A 17,045-nucleotide genomic window follows, 5' to 3' on the forward strand; every position below is an offset into this window, starting at 1 on the left:
GGCACTTTTTAAAGTCTTTATTGACGAACAAAGTGATAAACATATTAAACACACAAGAGTAGACAATGAAGCATAAGGCTGACAAAAAAAAAGACCACAAATCAGAGCTGAAAATGATTAAACAGCTGATTTCAGACCCACAGTGTCAGGAACAATTCCTGTGCAATAACCCAGTAATTCGCCTCTAATCGGCCACCTGTTAACTGGTTACCACTTATTATTCATTCATCATCCTCCATTCCGTAATAGTAATAACGATGCAACATTTTAAAGGACAATTCCTTAACCTGCTTTAAAGTTACCTTCAAAAATTACTGTGAACAATTCTAGCAAAAAAGGAAAAAAAGATTTTTGCGACCTTTGCGACTGTCCAGTCAATGGCGCACGTGCTGGAATACGGCAGTGAGAAGAAGATGGCGGAGGGAGGTAATGATGCAGAGCTACTGAAGGAGAAGGCGAATAATTACTTCAAAGGTAATTTCACAGATCTGTCAAGTCGGTGGCTTTTTTATCAGCACTTTATAGCAGACGAGTGTGTGACTACTAATAACAGTAGTGGCATAATGGCGCTGCAACACGCTCCAACCGGAGCCGGAGGCTAATGTGAAGCTAAGCTAACATTGCCGAGAGAGCGTGCAGACCGTGAACCCCATTCATTGGATTAGCTCTGAACAGCAGCTAGCTGGTCCTGCTAACGCTAGCTAGCAGCCGCTGTCGGCAGCAACAGCGTCGAAGTTAACCCGTGCCGCCACGCGTGTCACCTGAAGTGCACCTCTAACTTCCGCAGATTTTGTCCTTTATCCGAGTTTGAAAACACATGGCCGTCCGGTTTGTTCACTCATGCGTGTTTATTCAGTCTCGCTATGTTATTGTGGGTTTTTTTTTGTTGAAGGTTCCGGTAACTCCTAGAATGTTCTGTTAGCCGCGGGCGCGTGTGAGCAGCAGGATCTCGGTACGACCCAAAATGTCAAGTGTAGTTTTGTTTTGTTTTTTAGCAATTTCCTGACCCCCTCCCTCCTCCTCCAACACGGTTACATTTGAAATGATGTTAAATAGGTACACTTCGTACTAGATTGTCGTTAATTTCAGAAGGAAGCGGTTTTATAACTTCAGGAGCATCAAAAACGAAAGTCAAGTTCTCTGCTTTTGTTCCACACTGTTTGGTTGCGTGTTCATGAACTTACATTTCAAAATGCAATTAAGCCTATAATAAATGTTACGCTCTAGAGTATTTAACGTGCTCAATGTAAGGTTGAAGTTTCTCTAGAGGCCCGTGATGAGTCAGAGTGATGTTGTAGGATGTGCAAGGTTGTCTTTTGTCTGAGGTGTAACTTACTGCATGAAATAACAGGAGTGTAGATATTTACTCATTACTCACAATCAATGCGCAGTTGGAGTTTTAATGTGACATCATCTATCCCAATGTAGAGCTCATTTCTTCATCATCATGTTGGAGAGATTATCATGTCAAACAAGCCAAGTGTGGCAATTAGGCGTTGCTCGCTTATTGGTAAATATTACACAAATTGTGAAACACTATACAGTTTGTTGGCTTCTGGTAAAGACAGCATGTGATCTGTTTTTGAACAGTGTTTTTATGTGTAACTGATTTACAAGTTATTGTGACAAAAATAGAAACAAGCATTGCTAATTAATTTCAAACACTGACTGAGAGAAGTGCATTTCAGTATTTGCTGGATGAATGTACTGATGGACTGTTTTGTAGGCAGTATAAAATGCTGTAATTTTAAATAAATCTTGCCACAGAGTTGTCTTCCAGTCTAAGTGGGAATAACAATTGCATGTGTCATAGCAGTGATTTTGGTCACTCTGCATTTGTGTCATTGCGTGTTTTTGCATTACACACAGCAGGTCACACAGAAAAGCCTGTATGGCTGTTGGGCAGAGTGAAAAAACACTGGGTTTGCAGTGGCTGCCTTCTATATTTTACACAGTTATAGAATTAAAGGAAGTTTTTCACAGTGCCTAATAACTTCTGAAATGCAGAATCATCATGTGCTGATGTATTTGATATTTTATATAGAGCAGCAAGAAAAGACTGTCTTCATTATTGGCTTTTAATGTATAACTTAAGTTTGGATTAATAAAATTAAATATTTTGTACACAAAATTTGAAACATTAAATGCCAAATACAAGTTACCAGCGCTTAAAACGATGTCTTAAAGTAGTTAATTGTGTCTTACTGACAAAACCCCAATCAAATCCAGATTACAATTATGAATAAAATGGATTAAATTGAGAAGTGGTTATCATAAAATATCTGGTGTATTTATTGAAACATGACTTTAACGAATAATTGATTGAGAAAATTATCAGGGATTAAATATCTATTGATTGAGTGCACTAACTGTTTTTGGCAGTAGAACAGTAATAACAAACCTGTACACAAACTCAGTGTTCTGTAGTGAAGATGTGACTTTTGTTTTTCAGAGAAAGACTATGAAAATGCAATCAAGTACTACACAGAGGCCTTGGACCTCAATCCATCCAATGCCATCTACTACAGCAACCGAAGCCTGGCATACCTACGCACAGAGTGCTATGGCTATGCCCTGGCTGATGCGACGAAGGCCCTGGAGATAGACAAAAATTACATCAAGGGATATTACCGCCGTGCCACCTCCAACATGGCACTGGGCAAGTTTAAGGCTGCGCTTAAGGACTACGAAACGGTAAGAAATATATCATGTTTGACTGTTAGTACACTTTTCACCTTCAGTGTAGTCTGAACCTAGAACATATAAGAGACTATGTACAGTATAACTAAATGTTTTCCCCCTGATCTCTCAAAGGAAGAGCTCTCACGTTCCATCTGTTGATCTGTCGCCACGAGTTAGACTCTTAATGTTGCCTTAACAGCCTGGAATAGGGATCATCCTTTAATCCAGTCATGATGCCAATTAGATCCAGTGTGAAGGCACTCATACCACATCTAATTTGGAGTCTATTGTTGTTCGTGCTGTTCTCATAAGCAGTATAAATATACCAGGGCTGTGGCAACAAAGACCTCTAAAGCTCTGCCATAGTCAATGCAATTCGTTGCACAAACAGACTAAGCACCATGACAACCGAAAACGAGTTAATCCTTATGACGTTTTCAGAGGTTAGAGCTAGATTTATACATATTTATAGATCTCTGAAATGTATAGTCATAACACTGACTCCATTTATAGTACAAGATAGAACACAATATTTTCCATCCAGAATATACTGTTTGTATAATTAAGAAATAAAAGTGTAATATACTTTTATTACTGTTTCCATCCTGTTCTCTGTAGCTACACTGAATTAATTTCCCTCTGTCTACCTTAATGTCAGTTGATGATTAACCTGTGTGTGGTGAATTCATATAATTTCCCTGTTCTGATGATAGGTAGTGAAGGTTCGACCAAATGACAAGGATGCAAGGATGAAGTATCAGGAATGTAACAAGATTGTAAAACAGAAGGCCTTTGAGAGAGCCATTGCCAGCGACGAGATAAAAAAATCTGTTGTTGACTCTCTGGACATTGAGAGCATGAGTAAGTTTCCTGTGTTGTTGGAAAAATAATTATTAAAAAAATCAGTTCCAATAATGTGCTTTAATTAAATTTGTGCAGTTGCATATAAAACAGGAAGTAATAATACCCTGGCGTGAACATTGTGTGAACCATTTGATTCTTTAGTGTACTTCTTGAAGTTAAGATGATCTCGTATTGCAGTGATTGAGGATGACTATGTAGGCCCCAAACTTGAAGATGGGAAGGTCACATTGACGTTCATGAAGGAGATGATGGATTGGTTCAAAGACCAGAAGAAACTGCACAGAAAGTGTGTTTATCAGGTAAACATGTTTGTTCATTAGAAATACACTGACTTAAGGAAACTTACCTGTACCTGTTAATGAAACCTTTTTGTACTCCTTTCAGATTTTGGTGCAAGTTAAAGATGTTCTATCGAAACTACCAAGTCTTGTTGAAATCACATTAAAAGAGGTGAGGACTAGTGTACAATGAGTGCAACAGCAGAATTATATTCTTTGATTACTAACTCTATGATCAGCCCTTAATAGGTCTACAGGGGTTAGAGTCACACCATGAGAGGGAATAAAGCATATTCCTGTGATCCTGCAAGCCCAAGATGTTATATTTTGTTTTATTTGTATAATTGTCCTCTTTTGTGTGACCTGTATTTAAGGCATTATGTTTCTCCTTGCCACAGACAGAAAAAATAACTATTTGTGGTGACACCCATGGGCAGTACTACGATCTCCTCAACATCTTCAAGTTGAATGGTCTACCGTCGGAGACCAACCCTTATGTATCCTTTCTTTTTGCAGCCAGCCACCTATTCGCTTTTAAACTTGTGCTCAGTGGAGTCTCCTTGTTTGTACCATTTGTCAGAATTGACAACAACAGGCAAAAGCTTAAAATCTTTGTGCGTCACAATGCTTAACCACAGAATTCAGCTGTTCAATGGTGACTTTGTGGATCGTGGCTCTTTCTCTCTTGAGGTCATTCTTACCCTCTTCGGCTTCAAGCTGCTCTACCCTGACAACTTCCACTTGCTAAGGGGTGAGAGCACTCACATTGTCTGTTGATGTATGTGTAGGATCTGGAGATGTTTGCTAAATATGTCACACTTACTACATCTGTGTCATAATCCTCAAAGCACAACCCCTAAATTAATTAATGTAGCCTTTTTTGTGTTTGCATTTTATTTGTTTTCTACTGTTACAGACATTATGTTAATGTGTAAAGTTGTATAAGCAGCATTGTTGAACCATGATTTTATCTGCAGGTAACCATGAGACAGACAACATGAACCAGATGTATGGATTTGAAGGGGAGGTCAAAGCCAAGTACACAGCCCAAATGTTCCAGCTGTTCAGCGAGGTCTTCCAGTGGCTGCCTCTTGCACAGTGTATCAACAGCAAAGTGTTGGTAAGCAGTGGCATCGTCAGCTGAAAGGAGTCACAGGGCCATGCAGCTGATGTTCACCAGGTCCAGTCTTGGTTTCATACCAAAGCAGTGGTGTAGTGTCGACTGACAAAAATTCTCTTCACATACCTGTTTATCCTGGGGAGATGCAGTTTAGGGAAGAGGAAAGCAGATTAACCTACCTACCATCAGTGTGTTTTAAAATGCATGTTCTTTCAAGAGACCTTTGCCAGGCAATGCAACTCCTCATGAATTATTTAATTGTCTTTAAAAGCAGTGATGGTTACTAAAGACTGCGTGTGGGGGTTTATATTTATGTGGGACAAACCATTATTTACCAGAATCTTGTTGCTTCTGTTATTAATGATTTTTCCAACCCCATGATGATGCAGTGGTTTGATATTTTGTAATGTGCACACAGTCCTAATACAGTTTTCCATCTCAGGTTATGCATGGTGGACTGTTCAGTGAAGATGGTGTTACATTGGATGACCTCAGAAAGATTCACAGGAACAGACAGCCTCCAGACTCCGGTAGGTTCAGACTCCGAAAGTACCACCGGTATAAAACTGGCTCTAGAAAAATCATCCCTAGAAAAGAAAACGGGTGCATTTCAAAACCTTCCTCCGCTTATTCACAGGTCCCATGTGCGATCTTCTCTGGTCAGATCCGCAGCCTCAGGTCAGTTCCCACCCACCCAATATCTCATCTGTTTTTTTTTGTTCAGTGTGTCCAGTGGAGCTACATTGAGTCTGCTTCTATTTTAGTTTAAGAATCAATTTGTCCACTTCTCTGTCTTTCGCTGTCTTATGCAGAATGGCCGGTCAGTCAGCAAGCGAGGAGTGAGTTGTCAGTTCGGGCCAGATGTGACGGAGCGCTTCCTGGAACAGAATAAGCTGGACTTCATTGTGCGTAGTCATGAGGTCAAAGCTGAGGGCTACGAGGTCACTCACTCAGGGAAGTGCATCACCGTGTTCTCAGCACCCAACTACTGGTATGTAATCGTGCTGGCTAACTTGTGTTGAATCAGCTGTTACTAAGGCTGTTCACTTTAACTGTTGTGTGTTGTATTCTGCCTTCCCCCAGTGATCAGATGGGAAACAAAGGAGCTTATATCCACCTCAGGGGATCAGACCTCAAGCCAGAATTTCACCAGTTCACTGCTGTGGTCAGTATCTTGTACTCTAAATTGTGGTATTAATTTTACAGTAATTGTCATGGACAGGTGTAAACGGGTTCTGTTCAAATCACTCGGGGAGTTTAAAGCTATTTTAAAGTGAAACTTATATTGTAATGATGCATAACATTACAGAGGCGGTTAAACATTAAGTAAAATGTTATCAGAAACAACTGGGATACCCACTAAAACACATGGGTTTGATTACTTGTTGAGAAAGATAACTTTGAAAGAGACATTTTTAGTGATTAATTTGAAAGCTCAGCGAGAAAAGCTTTTAAAAAAAAAAAAAAAAAAAGCTAATGTTTGTCTTCCTCATTCTGCTTTACAGCCTCATCCGAATGTCAAACCCATGGCGTATGCCAACACGTTAATGCAGTTGGGGATGATGTAGAGATCCAAGCTAATCTGTCTGTGACACTGACGACCTCCCATCTGACCTGAACCATCCCAGCCACTTCACTCCGTCCAGTGCTCGGACATGCTCTTGTTCATGCTTAGCCTAAGGGATCTTGTTCCCCGGCAAACTTCCGCTAGTTGTACGCAGAAAACGTGGTGTAGTTCAGGTGGGAAGAGATCACTTACACCACTTCACTCAAGAACTTGGTACATTCTTTCATGTTATCGATTAAAACTGGAAAATTTTCATTGTCCGTTTACCCACTCGTGTGTCCATCACTGGGTAAGAAACCAATTCTGAGAATTTCAGATGAGTCTCCTTGGAGCTGCTTGGTTTTTAAATATTTGATATACTCGGCAGATGGGATCAAATAGCTGATATGTACCAAAGATCTGTAATGAAAATGATTGTTCAGTTTTTACAAGGCGCATCTTGTGACTCTGAAACCTAGCATTGTACTGTTGGCCTGTGTACACAGCTTAGGGCATTGTTAACTGATATAAGAGCAGCATGTCCATCAGTGTTTCTCAAACCTACAGTATGTCACGTTTGTTATTTTTTTTATCTTACAGGAATACAAAATATGATTACATGGATGATCCCCAAAAATAAATAGATTGTCTCTGGGTACACTCTTAAAGGTGCTGTTTGCCATTAGTGGTGTATTTAGTTGGTTCAGTCATGTAGCCGGTAATGTTGATTTTGCACTGCTGCACTGCTTCCTGTTGAGGCAGATACTGCTCCTCCCCATGTTTTCATCCTTGACTGTCATTGTGCCACTCACCCGACAGCTCCCGCACAGTCTACTTTCCCACCTAGCTTTGGTGTAAAGCAAACCCTGATGGCACTATAGTCTCCAATACATGTTCAATTACTGGTGACTTATTACCCCCATATGTGGATTTCTTCAGTACATGAACGTCCAAAATGAAATCCTGTCTTGAAAACGCACAGCTGCATTGTTTAATGGCTCTCAACTTTTTAGATAAAGAAATACACTGGTGTGTATGTATATATATATACTGTATCATTTAAAGATTCCGTGTAATGTTTGGAGAAAATTATTGAATAAAAAAAATCCAGTCCAGTGATTTTAGAAGCACGTCGGTATCTTTATTTATGCAAATTAAGATTGTCTACATTTGTTTTGTTCGTTGTGTTGTTTGTGAGCGGGTATTTACAGTTACTACCTATGACTTTATTTTTTTTTAAAAATATTAAAAATAATTTATTACACAATTTACTGTAGCTTGAATAAGAAAGACGGGCGGCAGTCGCATTTATGTGACGTCACGGGTCTCAACAGCTGATCGTTACTCGTCAACTATGCGCCACGAGTTGACAACACAGCACGAGTTTCACCTTGTTGTGAACCTAGTTGGACACGAAGATAACAGCCGCAACAACACCATCGACCTGAGATGCCAAAATATTGTTCGGCCCCAAACTGTAAGAATGACTCCGGGAGCGGCAGCGACAGGAAAAGCTTCTACAAGTAAGCTGCTTATATTAAAGTGTGTTTTAGCTACTGGGACAACGTCGCTGCTCAGGTTGTGCTGTGTTAGAAGCGTCATCTTAAGCTACTTGTTTGTGCTGGATGAGTCAGTCCTCCGCCACGTCGATTTTTTTTTTTTACAGCGTTTTTGCTGATTTAAATTAAACGCTGCTCATTAAATAGCATTTTTCGCCGGTTTTTTTTTTTTTGTTGACCTACTGAGTTCGCGTCTTCTTTATTTGACCTTTGAGACAGTCTGAGTCCTGAGTGAATCGTGATTTGTCTGGTGACTGAGTGTTCTTGACATGCAACGTCACCTTAAAGTAAATTTTAACTTGTGTCCTGTCATCGGTAATCCTGGAGTTGATCCCTAGACAGGATCTGCTAGGGCAATATGTCAGAATGTTTCTTGAAATTTTATCCTTAATTCTTACAACTGGACGTGCTATATTAAACAGTACTCATAGTGACAACAAGATTAGAAACCTGTCTAAAGTCAAGTCAGTTTTTATGTGTATAGCCTAATATCACAAATCAAATTTTGCCTCAAGGGGCTTAAAATTAATTCAGTCTGTACTGCACCCTCAATCAATAGATCCCCGATTCAGATAAGGAAAACTTTGTTTACGAAGAGAAAAGTAAAATTAAAAAATAATTAATGTTTTAATTAATTTTCTTTTTCTTAATATAAAGTGATGCAGTAGCCAAGCTTTGCAGTCACTACTACCATTTTTGCTTTGATGCATTTTTTCTAAAGCTGTTTCTAAAATTCTGTCCACCGCACACAAAATATTAGAAACATGGGTTGCATTACGCTTTACAGAGTGTAGTGGCACAAACTAAAATGTGATGAGTCCACAGAGTCAGTCAGTTACCTGATAGCAACATCAGCTCTTATGCTCGGATTTCCAGCTTAGAGAGGCAGTTTTATAAAGTTTATTTGACAATGTGTGACCAGTAGTCTCACATCTGTAGTTTTCATCGTATTCTAGGTTCCCTCTACAGGACCCGGTCCGGCTGCAGCAGTGGCTGAGGAACATGGGACGTGAGAACTGGACTCCCTCTCGCCACCAATATATTTGCCACGAACATTTTGCACCTTCGTGCTTCAAGGTGCGATGGGGGATCCGTTACCTTGAGAGCGATGCTGTGCCCAATGTCTTCCAGGAGGCAGAGGTAAAACTAAAAGAAACCTACCACAGTCTTGTTCTGAAATTTTAGGGCTGCTCAATATTGACAAGTAATTATATTCTTGAAGAAGTTGCTGCACATGAATAACAGTTTTGTTTCATGAAACTGTGTTTGTTCTTGAACATGTGTACATTTGAATGGATTTGTCCTAACAAGTTAGTTTAATTTAGAAATAATTTCTTTGCAAGACAAAATCATGTGTAGGAGTTGGTCCTGAGCAACAGTATTTTCAGCTTTATACAAGATGGAAGTTAAAGTACTGTTGTTTTTATATGTGAATTTCCCCTTTTTTCCCAGTCGGTTATTTGTGCAGCTCATACACCAGAGCAGACAGCAATGTGTTAAGATTGTTGTGTTATGTAATGTAATACAACAAATATATTAAATATATATTTTACTTTGCACATGTATTGACTGAATTGAGTGTTTGCAGTAGACACAGACATACCGTTCTTTGGCGAATTATGATGAGATTCCTGAAGTCAGTAAATATTATGTTTGCAACACTCCACTTGCTCTTAGTTAAACTTTAAACATTGTCATGTTGCTTTTAAACACACACTCCTGCTTCTTTTTAGAAACGGAAAGCCACAGATCACATTGAGAAGAAGCCAAAACGGCTTCGAGTTAAGAGCAATCAAAGCATAACGGTGTCACATGACAGCGCGGTGGCTGCTGACGCTGCAGAGATGCATACGGTACACCTGTATGAGATCACTGTCGACCCATCGCAGCAGGGAGAAACCAGCCTGGTGGAGTCGAGTGATGTTGTAGGATCCGACTGTTCTCTCCAGACAGACCGGAACCCGCTGGCGTCAAGATTTAAAATGGAGACGAATTTCCCTCTAACTTTATTCCAGACAGTAGATGATCTAAGTAACAGTGGCGAGAACACAGAGGTGGTGGTGATGTCTGAGTGCCCTGCTGGTGAAGGGCAAGATGAGCTTGTGAATGGAATCACTGCTGCCATTTTATCTCACGGCCACGGGCTGGCCATGAATGACGCCACACTTTGCCGTACAGATGAAGCAGTGGCCTGTCACGCTGTTGAAGATGTGACTTGCACCACAGAGCAGTTCTCAGATGTCCAGGAAAGCCATGAAACTCAAGTCATCGCCTACTTTGAGACGATACCAAACGTTTTCCCCAGTGAAACCCCTACCCAGTTTACCTTCTCCCCGGATACAGTGCTGTCATCTGCTCTGAGCTCCAAGCCCATCTCATCTACTCTGCCTATCGTGTCCAAACACATTTCACCTTCCCCCACGTCCCTGGTCCTCACTTTGGAAAGACTGGATACAGAGGAGGGAGACGACAGCCAGTCAGAGGAGGACGGCATAGAACAGCAGGATCACCAGCTGGAGGAGCACTGGTGAGCACTGACTCAATTTCAAGGACATGTCTGTATTTTCCAAAGATTTATTTTTTCAGCAAGGCCACAGGGTTTAGAGTTGAAGTGTCTTAGATGCCAGAAGATGAAGCAAACAGCCAATAATTAAAATGAGCATTAGACCATTTCAATTACTAAAGACCATTTAGTGTAGTCATGCTTTTCTTTTCTGAATTACAGCTTTTATAATCTCTTTCCATTTTTTTTTTACATGAAGTTACCATAAGAACAGTTTGAGTAAGGAGCAGCTGGAGGCGATTGTGGCTGAGCTGCAGAAGAAGGTGAAAGTGCTGCAGCAGCGACACCGCCGACACCTGGAGAAACTTACGGGACTGGAGAACACGGTCAGCCAGCTGAGACAGAGCAACCTGCTGAATGAAGAGCGACTACAGCTGCTTGAGAGGGTGAAGAGCTTTACATATTCACACAAAATTAGTGGATTTATTAAAAAGATAAAATGTGTAAATACCGTTTGTTTGTGAAAATGTTAAACAGTGCATTAATTTTTTGGAACCTTCTCTCTCTCTTCCCCCCCCTCCCTCCCTCCCAGGCTTACATACAGACCAGTGCAGCAGTGTCAGATGCTGGTGAGACTGTGGCCATAATCTATGAAGAGGATGATGCTGCGTACTTTTATACTCCAGTGAACAATACCGATGAAAAGCTGTGAGGCCCTACTGAATGTGTGTCTGTCAGCTGCCCACTGTGCCAAAAAGTGACATGGCTAATACTGTTGAAAACAAAATGCTACCTAATTGTGTGTTTGTTTCAAGGTTTTCTTTAACAAAATTAGATCTGTGTATGAAATGTGGCTGTGAGCCTTGCACAAATATGGATGAGTAATATGGGACAATGTTGAATGTGTTTTTTGTTTTTTTTTTTTTAAGGTTACACCCTCCTTTCATTCCTCCAATCACTTTTTCTTTGACTTTCTTTGAAATATTTCTGTTGTTGATAATGTTCATATCAAATTAAAAAATAACTTCAATTTAGGTTTGTGCTTCATTTCTGTAGTTACTGTACATTCCAGCTGTTGAATGAACAAAAGCTTATATAACCAGTAAAGTACTGTCATATAGAGTTTGTCAGTGACTGACCGTTTGTTCTTCAGGAACAAAGGGAATTTGTCAACACAGTAGTCACACCCTTTAGTGACATATATAACCAGGTTTGGTTCTTGGAAGTTTGAACTCCTGTGTTGAACATAGTGATTCGACTCAACCGTGACAGAGAGGAGCTGATTGGAGCACAACTGTCAGATCAGCTCATGGAGACAGCGAGTTGGTACGATAGGCTTTCTCCAGTTTTTGCCCCATAACTAATTGAAATGTGGAAGAAAACAATTTAAGTTGTACAGTAGAAGAAGTATATTTTTAATTGGACAGTCTGATTAACTTAAAATGTATGAGGAAACAGCCCCACCTAGAACAAGTTGTTACTTCAATGTTCAAGATTTATGATGGTTCCCGATTTTACTCTACAAGATTATCCAGATGACTTGGTGCTCGCTCCTTGGCTTCATTTAATATGGTGGTTGCCCTCACCATCTTTCCACTAGATGGCAGCAGAGGCAGTTGTTTCCTTTGGATTCCAGGAAATTGAAATAAGATTTTACACACATAAAAACAGATAAACAAAAGACCTCCTGAACTGTTACATGGCACCTCCCCCATTACCAGTGGAAAAAAGAGGCGTTTAGCACAAGCATCTTTAGGATGTTTGAAAAAAGTCAGGAGGTGGACCAACAAGAGGAAACAGCTCAAGTAAAGTTTGACTTTTCAGGAAAGTATAAGTGTCATCTCTGGAATGCTGTTTAGCAGTTTTTATTTGTGTTTGATGAGGACAAACTTTGAAGTATTAATTTTACATGATTACACTAATTTGTACGACAATAGTTAAGAAACAATGTAATTTTAATAGGTGAACAACTTGAGCTAAGAAACAACCAAACAACAGGAAATTATCCTATAACATGCTATAGTGTACTGTGGGGAGTGTAATGAGATGAATATTTTTTAGGGTTGATATGACTTTTGAAACAATGGTACCTTAGATGAGTGACTGGAGATTTGGCTTAATACTGATGATATCCACTTTACAGTAAAATTGTTCAATTAAACATTGTTTTGGCCCATTTCCATCTTTCAACACAAAACAATTTCAGCGGTAGAAACTCATGTTGCTTCCTCAGTGGGAATAAAATCAGAGAGGATGAGTCCTGTCAGTTGTTGATTTACACTGAAGGACATGAGCCCTTGAGTTCAAAGGATCCACAAATGGAAATTGTCTTAAATTTTCCCTTTGAAAGAGTGGTCAGAGATCAGTGTCAGCTACACCAGGAAATGCTGTTGCTTTAAGACATTTCAACAGGGTCAATGAAATACACGTACAACAGTCCAAGAGTGTCTTTAGATTTAAATGAAATGTTTTCTGATTAATTCTACAATTGTGACCTCATAAATCCTCGCAGTCATTTGGTTAGTGAGACTAATTGGCTTGACCGCACTAATCACTGATATTTCCTTATTTTGCTTCAGCAGTAGCTTTCACAACACTTCTCCTCATTTCCTCCTTCTCCTCCATCCTGTCTATGAGCAGAGATATAGCAGTAGGTCTTCAGCTGTCTGGCTCCCAGCTGGTCCTGGTGGGTGTAAGGGCGAGGAAAGGGGAGCTGAGGGTGAGGCGAGGTAGAGGAGTTGGGCGAGACGGAGAAGTGGCTGTCCTCTTGGCTATGAGCAGGCGGCAGACAGGGAGACTGATGGTGGCACTGGCTAGATGGTGGCATGCTGGCACCAACCTGCGCGACAATTTATACAAAACGTTGTTTTTTTGTCAAAGCAGATCATGTGCAGGAAACACAAGTAACCTTGTCAACTGATTTATTGTACTATTTAGATCTATTTATCAAAATTACAATAATTTCTCATTCACATTCACATTCTCTAAAGAAATGACTCAGATGTGTTTGTTTGACTTTGTATACCTTTTAAAAGTTGCTGAACTTTTCATCACCTCCTTTAGTATCTGTGGAATTTGCTGCTACATTTATATACAAAAGTCTCATTACCTTTACTTGTTACTTTTTTGTGATTTACAAATTGCCAAATAATCAAAATATGTGTTTGTGACTCATGAGAATATGTTGGCGACATATTGTGTGTGCGAGTGTAGTGTAACAGCAGGTATCATTATCAAATGATGACAGATTTTAAACAACCCCATTAACATTAATAGTGAGAGAGATATATTCCTAAATTACTTGCACCATGTGATTTAGAGCTTTAAAGCCTGTACATAGAATCAAAGCAAGAAAAAAACACATTTTTAAAAATAATAATTTATGCATTTACAACATTTTGACAGGCTGCAGCATTGGCTCCCACCTGTGGTATGTTGCTGCCAGTGTTTCTGAGGTCATCAAGGTCGGTCATCCCCAGCTGCCACCTCTGCCATTTCTTCTTTATCTCTGCCTGCACCTGCAAGCAAAGGGTGTGTTACAGTGAGAGTAGCAGTAGTGTTATAATAACGAGTAAAGAAGACCTATTTCAAGGGAAAAAGGCCTTGGGCAAGACACTGTTCTCTACTAATAACCATAAAATGTAAACGAAGAGTATCCCTCCTATTGTAGCTGTGTCACTTTTGTACGACTAATTTATCAGTGAGATCTTAAGAGGAATTCTTCAACCTTATCTTGTTGATTTGTTTCTACGCAAGATCTCAGTTAAATTACCAAGAATGAGGTCTTTTCTGTTTCACAAAAAGAGCAATAGCTCTAAACTGAAACACATACAGATATGAAGGCGCAGACGATGTCACAAAACATTGCTGTGGTGAAACAGGGAGGTTAGACAAATTGTGATATAATTATATATATATTTAAATATATATATCTTATGTAATATATATTTATAGAGAGAGATCATTATTTCATCAACATCATCATCATTATATTACTATATGGAGGTTTCAGCTTGGATTTACTACAGCTGCTATGTGTAATGTCTCCACTACAATTAGATCACATGGACATTTCACTTTTTAAAGGGGTAGTTTTATGGACCAAAAAAACATTATTTCATATTAGAAAATAAACTGTTAACTGGCACATGGTTTCAGTCCTTACAGTTACTTATACAGTAGATGATAATACACAGAACTTTAATGCCTAATACCTCCAATGCCATATAGCATTGGGAGAATCACTGTCCACACACACAAACACAGACACACAGACACACAGACACACACACACAAAGACACACCACTTACCTCCTTGTTGACAAAACAGTAGAGGATGGCTACAAGTAAACCCTGTGAAGAGGGTAAATTACTTTTAATGTTGAACTGTACATACAAATACCTTGATAATGCTGCTGCTTTTATTTAGAAGTAATCTGAATGCAGATATTTTTTGCCAGGATGGATGTGCAAAGTCATGACTGTACCTGGAAAGAGTTGAGGAAGAGCTGGAAAAAGAGGTTGATGTTGCGGAGGATGCCATCCGTGTGATCCTCTGTCAACATTGCAAAGACCACTTCATGGATCCCCAGCAACGGGATCAGGGTCAGGGTGGATTTGGCCAGTCTGGAGAGAAAGAGTAATGGAGTGTGTCTTTAGATCTGGCATCTCTACATTGTTTTGCTGAAAGACACTCCAGCAGGGTAGATGGCATTGCTTTGTTTGTTGAACACATGTTTCCCAGTTAAAAGACAGTAGGTCCCCATACACAAACCCAAATGCCCACAAGCTCTGACCATCTAGAAAAGTAAGTAAGTTACCATCCTCCAGAAAAGCATAATAGGAGATAAGAAAGTAGCTCTGCTTGATGGAAATTCTTTTTATAAATTAGTCCATTTGTGCAAGATAGCCATCAGTTTTTGTGTGTTGCTGGTCAAGTTTATGTCAGGGGAAATCTAAGAGGCCTCTATTGCTTCTCCTCCTGTCTGAGTTTCTAAAAGCCTTTAGGTCTCCTGGGTTTTATACTCACTGTCAAAGACATTGAGGTACACACGCACACACACAAAGTGAATCTAATTGAAAAATATTCTTCAAAAAGTATGATTAAAAATTAAACTTACACCTTTTCAGATTCACTGCGGCCCCTTGTTCCGGCAGCTTAGTTGAACAGTCTGAGCATTAACATCGATAATAGAATAAAATAAATATGAATGAATGTGATATCATGTGCCTTTAATATGAATTCCAATATAAGAAAAATACTGTTCATTCAGAGTTGATCTGTGAACATGTTGCAATAGGTTGGTATATTGGCCTGATGTTATATATATATATATATTTAAAAAAAAATGCTGTACTTTAATTAGATTTCCTTGCACATTTTATTATTCATTTAATTGTTGTAACATATTTTTGTGTGTTTTTATGGTTGCTGGCTTTATAGTTTATTGCATATATTTTACATATTTTTAAATGGCTGAGGAGAACATCCCCGAAGGGACAGTGAAGTAGAGTGAAGTAATATATCCCAGAGTTTCACAGTGACTAAATGCCATACAAACTCTGAAATAATTAAAATAACAGATGGTGCTGTTTCAGAGTCTGCCTCAGTCCTACTGACACAAAAAAAATCCACAGGAAAATTCTTCATACTTTTTGGCTTTGGAGTAAAAATACTGAACTTCATAACCCCACACAGGTCATCTGAAAGCTGTTTAAGCATACACTTTGCTTCTGTGCAACTTTCAGTCAAATATTACAAGGTCCTGTCAAGATATCAAAATGCTGACATGGGCTCTGTGCTCCTCCATTAATGCTAATTCTGCTCTGATCTTCTAATGCTCAAGTAAGGAGGTTTCCCACACTGCTGGTGTGTCCCACCCACAGTGTTCACCATGTTATTAACTTGACCTGAAAGCCATTAGCCTAATTTCTGTCTTGCCCACTAGAGAGATGTGTTTATAGGGGGAATTTTTTTTTATTATTTTGTTTCCTTCTGTTGAGTTTTCAGTCTTACCTGAATTTGTAGTCAGTGTATCTCATTTGATGAGCTTTCAGTTTTGAAACAAGAATATGGATGATCCGGATAAAGATGAATGAGTTCACCTAAAGAGAAAAAAAAACAAAACAGGGACATTTACAATCTTAATGATCATGCTTCATCATGCAAATTAGGTGATTATGACAGTTCACAACATGTATTCAGATCAGTTTTATTTAGTGCATTACACTACAGCTTATTATGGTGACTTTGTTCACTCTACTTTCCCTACCCAGTCATCACTCTGTATGAACGGTCCAGGCTGCAAGCTACTATGAGTCACCCATGAATTTTAATCACTGAGTCTGAAAGTGAACTGAAAGTCAGAAAATGTCCTACTTCATTACATTTACGTGTGTGTGTGTGTGTGTGTGTGTGTGTGTGTGTACACATGGTTGAATATTTTGAATGAAACAAAGAGTGCTGCAGGTTATGTACGTGTGCTATCTGCAC

At 39.4% G+C, this 17,045-nt stretch overlaps 3 protein-coding genes across 4 annotated transcripts in view; 2 read left to right on the plus strand and 1 right to left on the minus strand.

The window, feature by feature from the left end:
- Nucleotides 1-345: 345 nt before the first annotated feature.
- On the plus strand, nt 346-7,609 carry ppp5c (protein phosphatase 5, catalytic subunit). The gene is made up of 13 exons (XM_046074750.1): nt 346-474; nt 2,453-2,694; nt 3,396-3,543; nt 3,724-3,845; nt 3,931-3,996; nt 4,223-4,321; nt 4,470-4,575; nt 4,802-4,944; nt 5,387-5,474; nt 5,582-5,622; nt 5,757-5,935; nt 6,028-6,109; nt 6,450-7,609. The coding sequence occupies exons 1-13, from the start codon at nt 378-380 to the stop codon at nt 6,510-6,512; spliced, it is 1,476 nt and encodes a 491-aa protein (XP_045930706.1). The 5' UTR covers nt 346-377; the 3' UTR covers nt 6,513-7,609.
- Nucleotides 7,610-7,828: 219 nt separating this feature from the next.
- LOC123985921 (THAP domain-containing protein 5-like) lies at nt 7,829-11,586 on the plus strand. Its single transcript, XM_046073914.1, has 5 exons — nt 7,829-8,013; nt 9,006-9,189; nt 9,783-10,576; nt 10,812-10,998; nt 11,145-11,586. The coding sequence occupies exons 1-5, from the start codon at nt 7,940-7,942 to the stop codon at nt 11,262-11,264; spliced, it is 1,359 nt and encodes a 452-aa protein (XP_045929870.1). The 5' UTR covers nt 7,829-7,939; the 3' UTR covers nt 11,265-11,586.
- Nucleotides 11,587-12,538: 952 nt separating this feature from the next.
- Nucleotides 12,539-17,045, minus strand: part of gipr (gastric inhibitory polypeptide receptor) — a 15,905-nt gene continuing 11,398 nt past the window's right edge. For both annotated transcript variants that reach the window (XM_046072757.1, XM_046072756.1), the window contains exons 12-15: nt 15,040-15,178; nt 14,864-14,905; nt 13,978-14,070; nt 12,539-13,391 (exon numbers count right to left, since the gene is read on the minus strand). In XM_046072757.1, coding sequence (XP_045928713.1) covers nt 13,128-13,391; nt 13,978-14,070; nt 14,864-14,905; nt 15,040-15,178 — 538 coding nt within the window. In that variant the 3' untranslated portion in view covers nt 12,539-13,127. The remainder of the gene's footprint in view (nt 13,392-13,977; nt 14,071-14,863; nt 14,906-15,039; nt 15,179-17,045) is intronic.

The sequence above is a fragment of the Micropterus dolomieu genome, linkage group LG17, assembly GCF_021292245.1.
Source record: "Micropterus dolomieu isolate WLL.071019.BEF.003 ecotype Adirondacks linkage group LG17, ASM2129224v1, whole genome shotgun sequence".
In the NCBI taxonomy this organism is placed as follows: domain Eukaryota; kingdom Metazoa; phylum Chordata; class Actinopteri; order Centrarchiformes; family Centrarchidae; genus Micropterus; species Micropterus dolomieu.